This window comes from Sceloporus occidentalis, unplaced genomic scaffold (assembly GCF_023333645.1).
Source record: "Sceloporus occidentalis isolate IW3139 unplaced genomic scaffold, rSceOcc1.0.p SCAF_4, whole genome shotgun sequence".
Classification (NCBI taxonomy): domain Eukaryota; kingdom Metazoa; phylum Chordata; class Lepidosauria; order Squamata; family Phrynosomatidae; genus Sceloporus; species Sceloporus occidentalis.
This window is the reverse complement of record NW_028316984.1, coordinates 151113082-151133876: the sequence shown is the minus strand read 5'-3', so window position 1 is coordinate 151133876 and position 20795 is coordinate 151113082. Positions and strand designations below refer to the sequence as shown.

Here is a 20795-nt window from a genome sequence, read left to right as displayed (position 1 = left end):
TGGAGGCCAGGGTTTGAGTCCCTACTAGGCCATGGAAATCCACTGGGGAGCTGAGCAGATGGGCCAGGATAACATGGGCTTAGCCTGTGCTGTCCTGGCCCTTGGTTTCTGAGTTGGTCCCCCACATTGGCGTAGTAACAAGGGGAATGTTTGCAAACACATCCCCACTCCAAACTGGGACATGCTACCATTGCACACTCCTTACTTTGCCATGCCATTGCTAGTACTCAGAAGCCCCCAGTTCTGACATGAAGATGGGGCACACGGCTGCACCTTTGTTCTGAGTAGCAGTGACAATGCAGCAAGGTAAGGGTGGGTAGGTAAGCAGCCGGAGTTTTCTGCAGAGTTTCCAAGAAACTCCATGGCAAATCAGGGGTCAAATTACCCTAGGCTAATAGGGCAAAGCCACTGGATCCATGTCCGATTTACCAGAGTTTTTGGCCTGCATCATTTGAACTAGACAATATAGAGGCAGAGAAAACTCAGGTCTTTTGGCACCTGCTGACAACCCCTGGGTGACTTTAGGCAAGTCATACTCTCTCAACCTCAGTGGGAGGCAAAGGCATCTCCCCCTCTGATCTAATACTGTCAAAGAGATTCTGTGATAATTCACCTTAAGGTTACTGTAAGTTGGAAATGACTTCAAGACACAACAAAGTTTACTCATGATAGTTACTGTATATACTCATGTATAAATCTAGACATTTTAGTCAAATAATTGATCTCAAGAAACTGAGTCAACCTAGTTTATTATTTTATTTTATTTTAACCCACCTTTCTCCCAAGTTGGGACCCATGGGTCAGTGTAAGTACTGTACTGTACTTTTACTCTCATTTTAAAAAGTGAGCCATCTCTTAGTGAAACGCAAGAGTATAATCTGTCTTGGAAGCTCAGTCCCCCCTCTATTCTTTTATCCATCCAACCTTTAAGGTCAGCACAAATAGTTATGTCTTCCGAACTTTTGTAAGTTCTTTGGCATTGTTTGCCTTTGCTTCATCATTTACATCCTTTGTTACGTGCCCCTAGGTTTTACCCTGGACTTATCCATGGGTCATATAAAAATCAATGATTTTGGCTCCAAAACTGGCCCTCAATTTATACATGAGGTCGACTTATAACCCACTGCAGCTGGAAAGAAAAGAAGCTTTAGCCTGAGTGCAGCCTGATCAGTGAGACTTGCTTAGATATTCAGCACCTGCACTTCTCTGTTCCTCATCCAATAGGGTTGTGGTTGGTTTCTCTAAGGGGAAGTGTTTGCCAGAACACACTTGAGTCGGTCTTGTCCATTACTCCTTCTCATATTTAAGGAGGAAGTTTGTGAAAGCAGCTCTATCACTACAGTCACAAAACTGTATAATTCAGATAGATCACCTGGGGAAAAGTCTGTATTTTAAAATTTCCAGCATGTTTATGTAAAGTAATAGCACCACCTTTTTATTTGAATTTGAAATTTTTATGCAAGGCTTAGAAGAATATAATAAAGTACATGCTTGTGTTATTTTGCAAATGCCAAGAATAGCAATAAAGCAAAACATTAATAATTGCATTATAATTTATATGCATGGAATATAAAGGGAGATATAGCAGCAAGTCTTACATGTTACATGGGAAAGGAAGTATGGTTTTCTCAAAGCTTCTGTCTGATTTACACAGCTGTAGTCAGCAAATAAGCAATTACTAGATGGTTTTAATGGTCTATAAAGTGTCTATACGCTGTAATTATAGAGTTAACATATGAGAGGGATTGCTTTGTGCTAGTGCCAAAGGGTATTTCTTGAGGTTTCTGACAGATTTCAAGTCTACACTGCTTTCTTTATTTTAAACAAAGGAATTACTGTTAAAGAATGGCTCCTTAGTAAATAACACACATTGCATGGGGATTAGCATAGACAAGCACCTCATGGGTAAAAAGACATGCCATGTTTATAGTCTTGTTTGCATGTGCTTTTCCTTTCCGCATGCAGTTCTCATACCCTTATAGATGATGCACATAATTTGTGATAACCTGAACTTTGTCTCTGTTCATATACTGTACTTGTATATCTTAAAAATTCATACTGTTATGTTTTTTTTAAAGTTTAGAGAAAAATAAAATTATCGTTAAACAAAAGTTTTTTTAAATAACTTTATTTATTGGTAGTAGCACAGTACCAGGTTTGTATGTAAGGTGATTTTTTTGTGATTCTGTTTGATGCATTAGGGAATTGTGGCAATAACAAGCATGAGATTACTGCTTCCATAGAATCAAGCTGCCATTTTTATATGATAGTTAATATTTAAATGGCATACTGCTGCATCTGCTGACAATTGGTATAATGGTAATACTTTATGAGTCAATATATATTTAATCAGTGGAAACTGTAAAAATTGATGAGAAATGTATAACATAGCTGCATTACAATGTGTAGTACCTCTCTTAAATAAGAATAGGGTGTAGTTTAATTTTTGTGAAGTTATAGTGAAATTTCTTATGCAATATGTGTTGACTTTCTATGTATAGAAGTTTTTGATTTAAAAAATCTTCACAAACTCTAACATTTCTTAAGAATAATAAAATTAGTTACCGTGTTCCCACCAAGCAAATATTTTCTAGTGGGATGTGAAGCACTATGAATTTTACTTACATGCTAAATTCTGACATGAAGCATGATAGCCCTATTTCAGAGAAAGATGGGTGCATGATTAATATGAAAATTAGGGAGATGCAAGTACCTGAACTAATAAGGTAGTCCTTATTCAGGCTGGACTACCTTCAGTAATTTCACCATTTTTCATGTGTCAGCTCTGATGTGGGTTACTGGAAATAAGCAGGTCTTTAGAAAGCATTTCTTTCTACTTGGGGAATTTAAGGGCATTCAAGCACATATATATTTGGAAAACATATGTACAAATGAGAGGAGCTGTTTATATCTAGTTTCTAAAACAAAATAAAATTCTATATTGAACATATGGAAAATTTAAAAAATTGTCATCATGCAAGTGAGGTGAAAGTGTATCATAAGATTATCATTAGATTACCATAATCTGATACTGGGTTTTTTTAGAGGAAAAAATGCTGGTATTCGGAGAGTGACATATCTCATAGCCTTAATAAATATGAAACAGCAATAGCTATCTGAACATAAACTTCCAATATTTTCAATGTATTTCCACATGCAGTTTCCTCACACACTTCCTGTGATATCAGTAGTAATCAGGGTTGGTCTGCATAGGTCCCATCACTATCAGTGGAATTTAAAATATTTCTATGTAGGATCAAAATCTATATGTTTATACCATTTAGATTAAAAAGTAAAATATTAAATTGAATTAATTTTTATTTAAGATCAGAAAATAAAATCCATGTTTGATTCTAAAGTATGGAAAAATGTCTTCCCAGTAATTGTTTCATCTTTTTCTTTTTACATTTTTGCTTTAATAAGATGAGATTTTGGTCAGTAAGTGAAAGTACAGTGGGCCCTTCCAGATCCCCACGCATAAGGGAAATTCTGCGTATACTCATGTCCCATTGTAAACAGTAGCCACGCACACCATTTGTTTACTTGTCACACGGCTTCAGCGTAAGCTTGAAGCTGCGTATAGTGCGGCTGCGCTGTACCTCATTTTGATTCCATTCTTGCTGGTTTGATGCTTCTGTTATAATATTAGTTTCATTCAGCTTACACTGAATTGTGTGTTTTTGAATGAGAACTTAACAGTTGGAACCATATATCTTGTACTGTACCAATGTTATTTGGGTTTCTAATACAATCGTGAACTTGAGATGCTGAATCAAAGCATAGCTGTTATTAAACAAAAGGGAACTATTATTTGCATGCATGTGGACTTCAGGATTTGCTGAAGCAGATACATCTTTATATGAAAGGCAACCTCTTTTTTAAAAAAAATAGCTCAGTGATAACTGAGCTAGTGCAATAGTCTTGGGATACTGAATGTGATGTGAGGCCATTCACCAGAGGAAAGAGGTAAAATAGTATCCTGAAAGAAGGCATGGCAGATAGCATGGCTCCATATTGCAGCACTTTGTTGCACATGTCACTTACATTATTCCAGTGTTTAATAATGTGACTGGCCTTTGTTTATGAATATATTCAAGCAGAACAGTGATCACAAGGTGGGAAAGTTGAAGTATCTATTTTTTTGTTATTGAAGTATAACTACATATATTGCAGCATGCTAAAAAGAAACAAGGGTAATAAGCAAACATATAACAAATATGAATGAAGTCATAGTTCAACAAAAGTATACACCAGATTATATAATGATTGTTATAAGTGAGGTAAGTATATCCTCCTAAAAGACTGAAATAGATGATGGAGCAGAAATCCTTGACACCTCTAACATACATAAGATAAAGTGAAATAACATTTGAAAAACAGTTATTTTTTAATCTTTCTTGTAAGGTGGGTTTTGCTCCATCATTGATGGCTCGAATAGTGTTGGAAAGATTTGTACAAGAACAAGATGGATCAATCCGTAAGTAATGCAATAAATATTTAACTTCATTAAAATAAGGACAATTACAGCTAAACTAGAGAAAAGCAGGTTTTTATGTCTTGTAACTTGAAAAACTGGTAATACTTGTCATATTACTTATTTTCACAAACAATGGTTAAATCTGTGCCTAATGCAAATATAGCATTTACATTTGCACACATACTTCCCCACCCCCCAAAAGTTCTCTTCTTTCTAATAGCACAAAACTCATAGGAACTTCTTGGATCCAGATCCTAGTTTTGCACATGAAAATGACACAATATAAAGTCATTTTGAATATCTACTGGAGTCTGGAGGTATGTTTCTGTGTCCCTTATGAAAAACATTAAAACTCTACTGTACCATACTTTTTGGGCAAATACTGTGAACAGGATTCAACCATTGTTAAGCTCTGTTAGCCCCAATTTATTTCAGTGGAAGAAGTAAGCATGTGTTTTTCACTCTCCTCCATATAAACCAGAAAAATACAGAGAGCTTAACTTTATCTGGATCATGTCATAAATAATTATAAAAAAAACAATTTCTGAAAAGAAGCCTATGCTACTTTAAAATTCTGCAGCCTTGGAGTAATGCAGCTGCTAAATGCAAAAGTGAATTTAACTGAGCTCAGTACTAGGTGGCAGGGGGAGGGGGAGAGAAAAGAATAGAGCTTCGGGAGGAGGTTCAAGCCTAAATTAATTTGCCACTGAAAAAATACATTTTGTTATTTTCTCTGTGTCAACTGCATGATTAAAACCGGCTGTTAAGTGAGCTCTGGGGATGTGCTCGTAAAAGATTTATGAGTAATATTCAATGTGATATTCAAAGTGAGTCATGAATATCAGGGTAATTGCTCTCAGTGTTGGCTCCTTTACTAGGCAGGAGTTTGTCAACTGCCCCATAAATATTTGCCTAGTCTCATGTAAAAAAGACAATTTCATCTTCTGCATTTTTATTACCTACTGTAATGTTTACCTTTGGAGCTTGACTATGGGGGATAGGTAAAAGGCTTTGGAATGTGCTTTATGCATATATTTTTCTCATTCTGAAAGTAAAAGATAATGCCTACTAAAAATATCACCCAATAGTAGATTGCAGAGGGTTTTTTATTATTATTATTTGCTCTTTTCTTTCTCTCGGCTGGGATTTTTCCATAGGTTTTCTTTTCAAGCAGCACTGATATTTGTGACTGGTGGCCCAGTTACCTCGTGAAGGTTTCATTTGAATGAATTAAGTACTTCCTCTAAAAATTCAATATCATTTCAATAGATGTAGCCTCTAAAGTAACCTGCAGTGATGCTTCATGAGCAAATCACATGATGTCAGAATGGTATGGTTTCGATTTAATCAAGAAAGAGATTAAAGTGGATGTGTGTTATTTTCAACTTCGCTGCAGCACCGCCATTTGTCAAAGTCAACCTTCTGATTGCTTTGGACCTACTGCTATCCAGGTCTTGTCAAAATAGTAGTCAGCACAATCTGAAGCAGGTAGACTAGCCTCTGTAGAACAATATCAAACACAGTAAAGCAGAATTCATTGGCTTGTGAATTATAAAATTAATGGACTGATCATAAATTTTGTAGCTATTTAATTTATTTTTATAATGCTGGCACACCTTCTCCACATTTTCTTTTAATTTTTCATCATTCTGTATTATTATACAGTCAAACAGAACTGAACAGGAGATTGAAATGAATTGTGGCTGAGATTTTTAAGCTCTAGTGTTGGGCATGCAAGCCATGCAAGATTCTGTAGTATAGAACATGACTATATTTAGAAGAAATAATTCCAGGAATGTATTTTCTAGGGAGAAGGAACTAATGTATGTAAAATAGCGAAGGCTTGAATTGTGTATATTCAGACATTCTGTTACAACAAAGCCTTATATTTCATCAGTGATCTCATTATTCCATTTTTGATATTTAAGAACAAATGGTTATAATATACTTGTGTACATGTTTATCATATACAGGAATGTCTGGTCACATTTTGAAGTAGCATTTTTGTCGACAGGCTACTTTAAAGTCTGAAGGTTAGCTTAAACTCTATTTTACCTATTGCTGAAGTAAACAAGAGAGAGAAAGAGAAAAATAATGATTTTTGAGAGAATGCTTCCCATGAATATAGCATTTATTTGTAGTAGTCTGGAATAAGAGCAGGGAATCACCAGATCAGAGGGCATGCAATTGCCAAACATGTTAGAAAAGAGCTATGAGATAGTGTGGCTTCTATTCTGACATTTTCTCCCACTTCACAGCAGCGACCTGGCTGGCCTTTGGCAATGAAATTCAATGCACATGGCTCCGCAGTCAAATCATCAAATTTCCCTGTGTGTATATTAGCGTTTTGTAATGTGTTTCCATTATGAAACAATGCGGGGATAATTGTCTTTGGTAGCAATTAGCTAACAGGTTTGTTCAGTACTATTGGCAGAGACATCCATCATCCCCTCCCTGACCACACTTTTTGTCTAGCATGGACTATGGAGATCAATAGAATTCTATATAGGGGAAACCTAGCTTTAATGAGCTGCAAGTTTCAGTCAGTCTTTGGCTGTGTTTTTAATTTTTACCTTTAAAACTAGACTGGGGAGGGAGTTTTCCCTTGAGAAAGATGAGTATTGTATATGTACTATTACTTTCAGTTGATCAATGTATGGTTTTAAATTGTTCTATAAAAAGGTATGAGTATTGGCACTGAGAGACACATAGAAACAGTTTATTGCTCCAGCAGCACACACACATTATAATAATATACAGTTTTGAAAGTGTCTGTTGAACTTTAATTTCATTAAGTGATTTTTTTAAAAAAAATTAAAATTATTGAAGGCTTAAGGATTCCCATTTAGTTATGTATCTGGGAATATTGGGATATTTTATATGCTAATCTCATATGATATGTTAAGTCTGCAGTCTCATACACAGTTACTTCAGAGTAAACACCATTGAAACAGAGGGGCCTGATTTTGAATAGACATACAGGGTGGTATCTACGCTGCAGAATTAATGTAATTGACACCTCTTTAACTGCCATGATTCAATGCTATGGAATTCTAGGATTTGTTGTTTTGTGAGATAATTTGTCTTCCTGTCAGAGAGCTCTGGTATCACAATGAACTACAAATCCCGGGATTCCATAGGATGGAGCCATGACAGGTAAATTGGTGTCAAACTGCATGAATTCTGCATTTTGGAAGCAGCCATGGACAAGATTACATGCAAGAGTGCTATTTTACAGCTAGCCCTCATCCTACCAGATGGGACACTTTAGTACCTCAGAGTCACTTTTCATTGCAACATTCAAACAGATCTAGACCTACAAGGTAGTAGTCATTTTTCAATATTGCTGCAGACCTTTTAAATACAGTGCACTCTTTCTTTACGTGGAAGATCCGTTCTGGATCCCTCCGCATAAAGAAAAAAATGTGTATGCTGGAGCCTTATTAGAAGTAATGGGGCTCGTGCCCCATTACTTCTTCCAAGCGCACCGAGGGTTCTTCCGGTGCAGGCTCCCAGCATATGCGGACGCACTGTAATATTTTTGACAGTTTGAGCTTTTGGTGTTTTTTGAGAAACAAAAACTTTGCTAGAAGATAAAATCATACACAGAGTGTCTTTGTTTTGTTTGTTTTGCAAGGATGGCAAATAGCATGTAAGACAAAAATTGTCCACTGAAAAATCCATGTTGTCATGAGGCTATTTGTATGCCATTTTGTGGTTGAAAAACAATGCAGAAAACATAGTCATAATGCTTGGCTTCCCCTGCTCAAAGAAGAATGAGAAGTGTATACTCATTTTCCAGTCCAATAAGGACCAAATGGAGACACTGATGTCAGTAGAGCCAGGGATGGAATAGTTTAACGAAGACATCCACAGACAGTTTGTCATGGAACAGCTGAATAAAGCATTCCAAAATGCCCATAGCCTAGGAAGGATATAAACAAAGATAAACTTTCGGAACCTTTGAGTTGGACTTAACAGAATGCATTCTTTTAAAAGAAACAGAGAAGCATAATTTGCATTTAGAGCACAAAATAAGAGGAACCATACCAAAATAAAAGTGTGAAAACTGTTTGACATCACTGAATTGAAGGCATATGTTGGTCTACTGGTCATAATCACAGGCTTACTAATGGGCAGCGTGAAACAGTAGAAGAATGGTGAGGTCTATTCTCAGAGCACTACAGATCAACAATGAGCTTTCAAGAGATTTCATGCACTCCAAAAGTACTTAAAGTTGGACAACAGGGAAATGAACAATGTGCTTCCTTTCAGAACAGCTTCATATGTGGTACACAGCAAGAGCAGGTCTAACCACTGGTGAACAGATAGCTGATTTTAATATTTTTTTTTTATGAATTGAGAATTGATTTCAGATGTTACTGTAGTTGTTGTTTTTAACTGCAAGCATGTCAGCTTAGACTCATGATGTTCTCCAAGTTACACTGTTATCAACAGCCCTGCTCTGGATTTGTAATCTCAGGGCAGCCATGGCTTCCTTGACTGAGTCTTCCTCTTTCCTGCCTTGCCTATTACCAAGCATAATTGCTTTCTCTAATGAGTTATGTCTTCTCATGATATGTCCAAAGTACAACAGTCTCAGCTCATCCCCATATCTTAAATTGCTGATGTCTCTTCCTCTGTTTTTCATATCTCCTTTCTCTGGATCTAATTCAGCTATACATATGATAAATTCAGTGCTCAAATTAAACAGATAGGGTGGTAAAATGCAGCCTTATCAGAGCCCCTTGCTAATTAGAAACCACATTTTGCATTTTCTACTGACCCTATGAAACTGAGGAGAGAGCAGTGTCAGCAAGACGGGGCATGCATAGGAAGGGAAGAGGGAGCAGGGCTCCTGCCAAAGGTACTCAGCCTTGGGATATTCCAAAGGTACTCTGCAGGTGTGAGCCCATTTGTATGAAGCAGGGACGTAGCAAAGGGGGGGGGTTCTTGGGGTCCACCCCCCCTCCATTAGAAAAATGAATGGTATGTGCTGCTGCGCTGCCGCACCCAACCCCCATTGTAATGGTGGCACTTAGTCTGGACCCCCCCCTTCCTAAAATCCTAGCTACGTCCCTGTATGAAGCATAGAGAAACCTATTTGTATGAAGGCACAGATGACCACTCAAAGGAACAGTTACAGGTAAGCAACCTGTTCTCCATATTTTATCCTGATGGTGACCTCTTATCCTGAGTATAGGTTGTGGTACATTCATTTCTTTAAGAAAGATCCATAGTTTTTCATGATTGACACAGTCAAAGGCTTTGGTATAATCTATAAAGCACAAACCAATTTTCTTCTGAAATTCTTTTGTGCCCTCCATTATCCAACATATATTTGCAGTATGATCCCTAGTGCTGCCTCTTCTACTCAACCCAGCTTGGACACCTGGCATTTCTTGCTTCATATATGGTAAAAGTCTGTTGTATAATTTTGAGCATCACTTTGGTTGCATGGGAGATTATTGCAGTGGTTTTATGGTTACTGCAATCCCTGCTGTCCCCTTTTGGAAGATTGGAATGCATAATGAGCATTTTTAATCTGTGGCCGTTGTTTCGTTTTCCATATTTTTTGGTAGATTTTAGTTAGAATTTGTGTTGATTCTATCTCTGTAGCCTGAAATAGCTCTGTTAGTATGTTATCTGTTCTTAGTGATTTATCTCTTCAAAGTGCTCTGAGTGCAGCTTCCACTTCACTTTGTAAAATTATAGGTTGATCTTCAGATGGTTCTTCCTTGCATGAATCTAAATATCCATTCTAGTTATATATGGGAAAGAAATCAGAAAAAGAGCATAAGCGTATGGTGCAGCTATGATTGCAAGACACCATATCTTCTGAGGGGAGACATTTACCTGGGCAGGCAGCTTGGTACATCACTAGAAGCCCAGTTTGGTTAAAGTGTAGTAGCAACACCAGTGGAACTATATTTCCACACTGAAAGGAATGGGGTGGGAGCCAGGTTATTTCACCAGCTCAGAACTGGCAGAAGGTCTGCTAACCAAAGACATATGTCTGCTAACGTATGTTGGCACCATTCAACAGAATAAGCTATCCCCAACCCTACTGTTACTTCTGCAGTAGAGCAGCAGGTAAGAAAACCATCAGACATGCCCCATATGTACGAAATTTCTAACAAGGACCATTGTAGGACCCAGGTGATATGTTCTGGTTGTCTGTAGATTCGTTGAGCCAAAGAATGATAATTCACTGTAGAATAGTTCTCTCAGAAGAGATAATTTTGTTACTGAAATGAGCAAAGTACAATCTGTAAGCTGTTTGTTCTGTTTCAGGTCAACTTGCATCTCTCTCTCTCTCTCTCTCACACACACACACACACACACACACACACACACCCCTAGGGGACATGGAGACAATTTCATCCGTTTTTCATCCAGGCATATATATATATATCCAGGAAAGGCCATTTTTCAAGCAAGAAGTAAACCAGAAAATCCACTTGAAACCACCCAGCTTAAAACTGTTCATGGAAGGCCATAGAATGAAATTATACCCTATGTCTCTAGAGGATGTGGAGAAGCACTTTGATTTTATAAAAATGCTTCTCCACATCCTCTAGAGACATAGGGGACAATTTCACCATATGAACCCCAGTGAGCTGTTTTGGGCTGGATTTCAACTGGATTTTCTGGTTTACTTCTTTTGATTTCTTGACTACCATCTCAGTTTTAATTTATGACTGAGGCAGGTATAGAAAGTCTTTGACTATTTCTTCATCCTCCATTTTAAAATTGTGTAAAATTTAGGCACCTAAAGGCACCAGATCCCATCTGATCTTGTAAACTAAGCAGGGTCTGCCCTGGTTAGTACTTGGATGGGAGGTAGCCAATGAATACATGTGCTGTAGGTTATACAGGTATTTCAGAGGAAGGAAAAGGCAAAACCAACTGTGAGTATTCCTTGTCTGAGAAAACTGTATTAAATTCATGGGGTCTCCATAAGTCAACAGGTGACTTGAAGGCAGGTGCACATTCACAAATATCTTTTAAAGTAATAATACAGTCGGCCCTTCTTATACACGGATTTTTTATACACGGATTCAAGTATACACGGTTTGAAAATGTCCCAAAAAAGTATAAATTTACCTTGATGTTCCATTTTTTATTAGGGACACCATTTTGCTATGTCATTATATTTAACGGGACTTGAGCATACACGGATTTTGTTATACACGGGGGATCTTGGAACCAAACCCCAGCGTATAACAAGGGTCCACTGTACTGATTAAGCTGGAAAAATTGGCATACTACCTGTATAGCAACCGTTGAAGAACAGCACCAAAGTCAGTTGTACTGTTGGTTTATTTTTTCATTCATTCATTTATTCATTCATTTCTTCACTCATTCATCAGAAAGTAACTGTTAAGTAAATTCTTAACATTTATAATACTTAACATTGTTAAGAGTTATTCAAATAATTTTCATTTTAAGGGGTTATTTAACTACTGTATAATACAGTATATACAGTATAATACAGTATATACTGGAAAATAAAATATAACTACTATACTTATATAGGTCTAGAAATTTTAGTAAAAAAAATTACCTGTAACTCCTAGGCTGAGTTATCCACAGGTGAATGTAGGTACTGTGCTTTCATTTCTATCAAAAAAGGAACCATCCCCTTTACTGAGTTGAGTGGTGAAAGGCGATAATTTAGTCCATATTGAGAACATCTAAAAGAAGCACTGACCTCTACTTTCTCCACCATGGGACCACCTCTGACCTTTTTGAATGCCTGGGTGGGAAAATGGTGGTGGCAGCTCTTTGCACTTCTCAAATGAGCACTGAGAGGCTTAGAAGGCTTTGAATAAGACATTTGTGTATGTTTGTCAGTTTTTCTGGGTTAAAATCAGGCAAAGTTATCATATTAAAGTTAAAGGCTATAATAACTACTAGCATAGTCATCATTTTCTTTGCTTTGCCCTTTCACTCTATTTTACATGTATGCATGTTTTCTTTCCTGATTGTCTGATTTCTTCCCTCACAAATCGCATAGGCATGATGTATGAAAGTTCCCTTCTTATCCACCCAGCCTTTAGGGTGAGCACATACAGTTATGCCTGGTGAGATTTTGTAAATTCTTTGGCATTGTTTGCGTTGTCTCTTACCTCATTTGTTACATACTCCTAGATTTTACCCTCAAGTTATCCATTGGTCATATCAAAATCCATAATTTTGCCCCCCAAACCTGCCCATGACATATACATGAGGTTGGCTTATATTTGAGTATATTTGGTAATTAACAATGCAAATAAAGTAGTTTTTAAAATTGGCATAAATTTTGTCAAACTGTTTTCAAACTCTTTCAGGATTTGTGAAGTCGAAGGCTTTCATGGCCGACATCCATAGTTTTTTGTGGGTTTTGGGCTATGTGGTCATGTTCTAGAAGAGTTCATGCATTCTCTGAAGATGCTAGCCACAGATGCTGGCAAAACATCAGGCATAAACTCTTCTAGAACATGGCCACATAGCCCGAAAAACTCACAAAAATTATGTTTCAGGAACACCTTTGTTATTTTAATAAAGATACCATAAAAAAATATTTGGTCATTAATGAGAAATATATAACCACTCAGCCCAAGCTTAATTTCATAAGGTGAATAGTTCTATGGAGGATCTAACGGTAAATTGTTGCCTTTTCTGACACTTCAATCTTGCTTATATAATGGTGTAAATGACAGCATTAGTTGGTGCTAGATTGAAAATTCCACTCTAAATTTTCCATGCCATTATGTTGTGATTTCTCTGAAATTTTAAATGAGTGTTCCTGAGACCCAGCCATCAGACAATGATTATGGAAGGCCCAGGTCATTCGTTTAGAGGATTAGGATTACAGTAGCAGAAAGAATGTCCTGGGCCTTACAAAATCATTGTTAGTGTTTACACTTGGTGCAGCATTAGCTAATGCTTCACCTAGTGTAAACACTAAAAAGCAAAACAGTTCTATCTATGCAATTATATAGTTTGTGTTAGTTTTTTTTAACTAGGGTTGTGTTTGTGGAATTTAGCATTACAGTTTGTATAAGGGGAATATATAGGTATGATGGAAAAAGTTAGGGGCTAATGTAGTTTATAAAATTTAGGACAGAGTTTTAGTATCGGTTAGGAGGGATTTCTTTGCGTTGTGTATTATTTGTTATGCGTGTAACTGAGTTGTGGGTTTTTTAAAAAATAAATATATGTTCTATGTTGTAAACATTAATTAAAAGTATTGTAAAAAATATTTTGACACTACTTTTATTTAGGAAGGAATTTTAAATTTGTATAGTTCATGTTTATTAGCTGACTTAATCCAGCATCACATCATTAGGAGAGAAAATAAAAAAGATAAAATGTCACTACCCTTTTTAATGAAATGATGTTTAGTTGTGGAAGAAGCATCATTGTGCCATACACGTGAAAAGGTCCCATACTGCTGGCCTTCATGTTGCACATCTGTGTTGCCTTCAGTGTCAATATATTAGGGAGGGGCATTATTGCTGGGAAAGCCTCTATCTGTAGACTTTCACCGAGATGCAATCCTGCCTAATTGCCTTCATAATTTTCTACAGTTTCCTTTCTACTATTCTTTGTTATTTAAAACATGCTAAAATACTAGAGGCACCAGTGGCAGTTTGAATATTGGACTACAACTCCGGAGACTAGGGTCCGATTCCCCGCATGGCCATGAAATCCACTGGGTGACCTTGGGCAAGCCAAATGCTATCAGCCTCAGCTAAACACAATATCAATCCTCCTCTGAACAAATCTTGCCAACAAACCCCTTAGGTTTGCCTTAGAGTTGCCATAAATCAGAAACGACTTGAAAGAACACAACAGCAACAACGAGTTAGCAACCCCCCACCCAAAAAACCCCACACAAATATTTGTCCCATGTTCAAGGGTGGCATTCCCACATTCAATACACCAAATGATAAAGTTTACTGCTGTTGGCAAGTGGAAGGAGGTTACCTTATCAGAAGTCTTTATTTAGTCAACTTTGACTTTTCTGTGATGGTGTTGAATTGTTGTAATTTGTGTAAAGCTGCCAACAGCACTCATCATTCAAGAAATATATTGAAAGGCAACATGGGAATTGTAGTGCATTTCAGTAATTTCTCTGGATTATTCTTGTAACATATATCAAATTTATATCCATGGTAAAAGGGATAGGGGATAGGGAAGCAAAGCCATAGCTACCCTCATATGTATATCTAGAACAGAGTGTGGGCTAGACAAGGTAACTGTTACATGGATTTGTAATTGGTTGACTGGCCGAGTCCAAAGATGCTCAACAATGACTCCTTTTCATCCTGGAGAGAAGTGACCAGTGGGGTCCCACAAGGGTCCGTCCTGGGCCCAGTGCTATTCAACATCTTTATCAATGACTTGGATGACAGAATTGGGAGCATACTTATCAAATTTGCAGATGACACCAAATTAGGAGGAGTAGCTAACACCCCAGAGGACAGGATCAAAATTCAAAATGACCTGAATAAACTAGAAAGTTGGGCCACAGTTAACAAAATGAACTTCAACAGGGAGAAATGTAAGGTACTGCACTTAGGGCAGAAAAATGAAATACACAGATATAGGATGGGTGACACCTGGCTGAATGAAACTACATGTGAAAGGGATCTGGGAGTCCAAGTAGACCACAAGTTGAACATGAGTCAATAGTGTGACGCAGCAGCTAAAAAGGCCAATGCAATTTTAGGCTGCATCAATAAAAGTATAGTGTTCTAGATCAAGGAAAGTAATAGCGCCACTCTATTCTGCTCTGGTTAGGCCCCGCCTGGAATACTGTGTCCAGTTCTGGGCACCACAATTTAAAAAGGATGTGGAGAAACTGGAGCATGTCCAAAGGAGAGCGACTAAAATGGTGAAGGGTCTGGAAGCCATGCCCTATGAGGAACGACTTAGGGAGCTGGGGATGTTTAGCCTGGAGAAGATAAGGTTAAGAGGTGATATGATAGCTCTGTTTAAATATTTGAAGGGATGTCATGTTGGAGGGAACAAGCTTGTTTTCTGCTGCTCCAGAGACTAGGACCCGGAACAATGGATGCAAGCTACAGCAAAAGAGAATCCACCTCATACATTAGGAAGAACTTCCTGACAGTAAGGCCTGTCCGACAGTGGAACACACTCCCTCGGAGTGTAGTCGAGTCTCCCTCCTTGGAGGTCTTTAAGCAGAGGCTGGATGGCCACCTGTCAGTTATGCTTTGATTTGGATTTCCTGCATGGCAGGGGGTTGGACTGGATGGCCCTTGCGGTCTCTTCCAACTCTATTTTTCTATGATTCTATGATTCAGAACTAAGCACCAGTTTAGGAGGGAAACAGCCTGCCCTGAAGGGGCAGCTTAAAACACATGCCATGGCCCCAATCCATTTTGAAGCTGGCTGAAAAAGGAGCAGCAAAGATCCACTTCATTTTCAGATGGCAAAAAGCTGGCTTTCCCATCCCACCATGGTTTGAAGCCGGCTGCAAGCCGCACTGACGATGTGTGGCATATAAATGTTCCACCAGTCGCTCAGCTTCCAGGTGGCTTCAGGGCATCATCAGAGCTTGTGGTGTGTAAATGCTGAGCTCTGATGATACACGGAAGCGGGCTTTTATTGCTCGTCTGTTTGGCCCTTTGTTTATTCTCGCACATGAGAAAAGGAACGAGAATTCATTGCATTTACTTCAACAGAAAAATTTGGAGTTAATGGTATAATTATTCAGTTTGCACCACAGACCACCAACAGCTCACAAGCATGTGTTGGGACATAAACATTTTTTTTCCTGATGATGAGAACTGGCATAATTGCAAGTGACCTGTGTGATGCTCCCAAAGCTGCTTTTCCTTTCTGACTTTCATTGAGCACCTTATCACTCACTTTATCCTTGGCTCTTTTCCAGAAAAGATGAGAAAGTTAGTGGGAAAAGTGCTACTACATTATGTTTCTATTAAAAAGCTTAAAAACTTACATCGATTATCTTTATAGAGAAAAGGAACTTTTTAAAAATTACATTGATTCTAATTTAGTGTTTCTATTTATGTTATATTTCTACACTAAGAGGGTGTGCTGAAAAGTTCTCAGCCTGACCAAGAAATAAATACTTAGAACCATAAAACCTACATGCCTCATATTCACCCCAAAATTCAACACATTTGGCACACTGTTTAGCAAGTTTCTTTAACTCTTCTAAAAAAAAAACTTCTGATGTCTGGTCACCGAAATATGCTCTGCCACTGCTGTCACCTCAGAATCATTTAAAAATTGTCTTCTATTCAAAATCTTTTAAAGGTCTGGAAACAGGAAATAGATGAAACAAGATCTGGTGAGTAAGGTGGATGGTCTTATGTACCCAAACTCCAAATTCTTCAAAACATCAATTGCCTTGCCAGTCCCGTGAGCAAGTGTATTGTCCTGAAAAAGGGGAACACCTTGCTGCATCATCCCTCACCTTTTTCCTCTTCAGTTCCTCCCATAATTGGCACAGCAAGTCAGAGTAGTATTCTGTATAAATGGTTTGGCCCTTCTGAAGATAGTCATCAAAGTAACTTCTTTTTCCCCAAAAAAAACCTGTGGTCATGACCTTTCCTGCTGACCTTTGAATCTTGAATTTCTACAGCCAGGGAGAACTGGAGAGCTACTACTGCAATGACTGTTGTTTGGTCTTCGGATCATAGTGATATAATCATGTTTCATTAGCAGTGATGAATTAATACAAAAAATCACTTAATCTCTCAAAATGCTGCAAAATCAACTCAGACGTATCCACTCAATCAGCATTCAATATTAGCACCCACTAGGCTGATAGCTTCTTAATAGCCAACTGCTCTTGAATAATAAATCCCAGGATGTCTCTAGTGCATCAGCAAATGTTTTAGCTGAGACTCACCAATCCTCCAGAATCAAGTCATGAACAGTGTCAACAATTTCAGGTGTTGACACCATTGAAGATCTCCCACACCTTACTATATCTTCAGTCTCAAAATCTCCAAGATGAAAGTGGCATGCTAACTCTTCACAGTTGAGTATAATGAGCACACGTCACTCAATATTTCCATGGTACAGTTGGCCCTTCATATTCACAGATTTTTTTATCCACAGATTCAAGCATCCATGGCTTGATTATTTGTTTTTAAATTCCAAAAAGCACACCTTGAGTTTGCCATTTTCTACAATGGACACCGTATTAATATGCCACTGTATTTAATGAGACTTGAACATCCACAGATTTTGGTATCCATGGGGTTTCCCAGATCAAAACCTTAGTGCTGTGATGGCAGGTGGCATGCGATGCCATTTTGCCGAGCCCAGGCCAGGGAAAAGAAGGAACAGGCACTCACATGCCCGTTCCTCCTTCTCCCTGTCTTTTCCCAGCCTCCAGCTGTCTCTCTGAGATAGCTGGAAGTCAGAAAATGGTGATGGGGAGAAGGAGCCCGGCTTTCTCCTGGTCGTCAGGTGCCTCTCTGAGACAACTGTTGGCTGAGAAAAGGGCAGGGGGAGGAGGAACGACCAGCTGCTCCTCCCCAGAAACATTTCCCAGCCTCCAGCTATCTCCGGAGGGACAACTGGGGGCAGGGAAAGCACATGCCCACTCCTCTTCCCCCCATAGGACCTTCCTGACCCCCAGTTGCCTCCCCAGGGACAGCTATGGGTCAGGAAAGGTCCAGGAGGAGGAGGACCGGGTGCGTGCCCACTCCTCCTCCTCCCAGTCGGCCCTTCCCGACCCATAGCTGCCTCCCTAGGCACAGCTATGGGTCAGAAAGGGTCCGGGAGGTGGAGGACCAGGAACGTGCCCACTCCTCCTCCTCCCAGTGGGCCCTTCCTGAATTCCTGGTTAAACTAAAGGAATTTAAGTCTCCGGGACCAGATGAACTACATCCAAGGGTAATAAAAGAACTGGCAAATGTAATCTCAGAGCCATTGGCAAAAATCTTTGAAAAGTCTCAGCCAACTGCAGGAGCGCAAAAGTTGTTCCCATCTACAAAAAGGGGAAAAAGAGGATCCCAACAATTATTATCCAGTTAGTCTGACATTATTACCAGGAAAGATTCTAGAGCAGATCATTAAACAGAGAGTCTGGGAACATTTAGAAGGGAATGTCATAATCACAAAAAGTTGACATGAGTTTCTAAAAAACAAGTCATGCCAGACTAATCTGGTCTCTCCCAATCTCCCTCCCTCCTCCCCCCCCCTTTCCTTTTTTTGATCAAATTACCAGCCTGGTAGATGAAGGGAATGCTGTGGATATTGCATATCTTGATTTCAGTAAGGCCTTTAACAAGCATCCCCATGTCATTCTTGCAAGCATGGCCATATAGCCCGAAAAACCCACAAAAAACTATGGATGCTGGCCATGAAAGCCTTCGACTTCACACTAGACCCATATCATTCCCTGGGAGATGCTCACTTTTATTAGTGGGGGAAAAGGGTAGTTTACATTCTGGCTTAATTTTTTTCCATAATTCATAGTAACATATAGTTTCCACTCTCCTCTCCTTACTTCTTTACTTACACTTTTTAAAAATGTCTGTAATGTAAGGATATGACTGATTTTTGGGGAAAAGTCGGTTGGATTTCAAAATGACCTGAAAGTCATATCTTTTGTTCAAAGCATAATGTTGGCTGCTGGCTGAAATTATTCACTGGCAGAAGAACAAAGTCCATATATATGTAGAAAGGCACTCAGTTGTTCAGCTGGTGTACCACGGCTCATTTTTAAGTTCCATATAAAAGCTTTTCCTACTTCTCCATGGCCAGAGTGGCCAGATGTCAGAACCGCAAAGGAGGGCACTAGCCCACCTCTAATGGTTCCAAATACAAGACACCTATTATAAATGGCATTGAGTGTTTAGCATTGAAATATACTGTTTTCCAATCACATCCAATTTTGTAAGCATGTTCAATTGTATGTGTTTATAACCTCTTGGAAGACCTTTGTGGTTAACACGTAAAGGTCCACAGAGAAGCTGGCTTCAACCTTGCATGTGCACTTTCTTGTTATAAGACTTTCAGACCTTGCATGTGCAAGCTTAGCCTGTTTCACAGGACATAGGTATGGTATGTAAAAAAAACTAAGAGATGTAAAGATGTTTGGGGTTAAGCATTAGTAAGTGGGACTGTTCCCATATAAATTCTTTTCTATTTCTATGTGTGTTTATGAGATTCAGGGCTTTATGATTTACTGCATGGGAGTTGTGTGAACTTCTTGGGGTGAGAGTGCCAACTGAACTTTGAAACAACCCAGGAATGAAGGGCTGAGGCAGACTGCCGAAAAGGAGCGTTCTTTGGCTGTTCCGGTGCTGATTGTGTCAGAACCATGACAACTGCATGACCTGAAGCAGGCTTCTACAGTCCCAAATGGGCTGCCAGCAGGAGTAGGTTTAATCTCCTCCTGAAGAGTCCAGCTCCTGCTGCCTCAGTGCAACTTTGGAATGACTTCTGGCTGCTTTGGGGGGGGGGATGCGTGATCTGAATACCATGCCCCCAAAGAGGCCAGAAGCCACTTCTTTTGGGCCGTCTGTTTTGGGCCGGAGTGGCTGAAAAGTTGGACAATTCGTCAGAGCAATTTCCCACACAGAACTATTAATAATCAGAATATTAATGGCATTTAAAAATGCATTCATCAGCAAATAGCATCCATAGCATCCACGCTTTAGTTAAATCCCATTTAGACCACTGTAAATCTAAACCAGCAATGTCTGCAGACGCAATTTAAAGTGCTGATTATGGTCTACAGTAGCCACATAATTCAAACACTCAAGTTTTAAAGATTTTTTTTTTAAATTATACAAAGTATCATAGTGAAATCCAAAGCAAGTGCAGATAATAAAATATAATGCCAGTGGCTATCTATTTTACCAAACCTGGGCCCAGAAAGTGTATTCTGTTACTGGAAACAATTCCTCTGCATAGAGGTATTTTAAAATAATTCTTGCTTTTCTTTGCAGCCCCAAACTCACTGTTACAATTTCTCAACTAGGCATCTCTAGTAAAAAGCTATGACACGCTAGTAAGAAATCTTTCCTTGAAATCATAGGAAATGCTGCCATTCAGTATCATACAATACTGGACCATGGCCTGACCCAGAATAGATCAATTTCTTTGTGAAGCCTCTGGAGGAGATGATTCCATGAGAAAGGAGAATTAACAAAGACTGTCCATTCCTCCTTGCTTTAGCTAGCAGAAAAGCTCCTTTGTATCAAAAGTCTCCTACACAAATTTAGTAGCTAACAAAAGGAGCCCTTTCACAAGAAGCTTGTGTTGGATCTGACCCAGTGAGAGCTCAGACCACCTCATAAAAACTTAAAGGAACCTT

The 20795-nt window shown here is 38.7% G+C and overlaps 1 protein-coding gene across 1 annotated transcript in view; it reads left to right on the top strand.

Annotated features, from left to right (window-relative positions):
• The window catches only part of LOC149314860 (CDAN1-interacting nuclease 1-like), a 174262-nt gene that overhangs the window by 60202 nt on the left and 93265 nt on the right, over positions 1 to 20795 (top strand). Inside the window, exon 5 of the mRNA XM_089523542.1 lies at positions 4405 to 4477. Coding sequence (XP_089379668.1) covers positions 4405 to 4477 — 73 coding nt within the window. The remainder of the gene's footprint in view (positions 1 to 4404; positions 4478 to 20795) is intronic.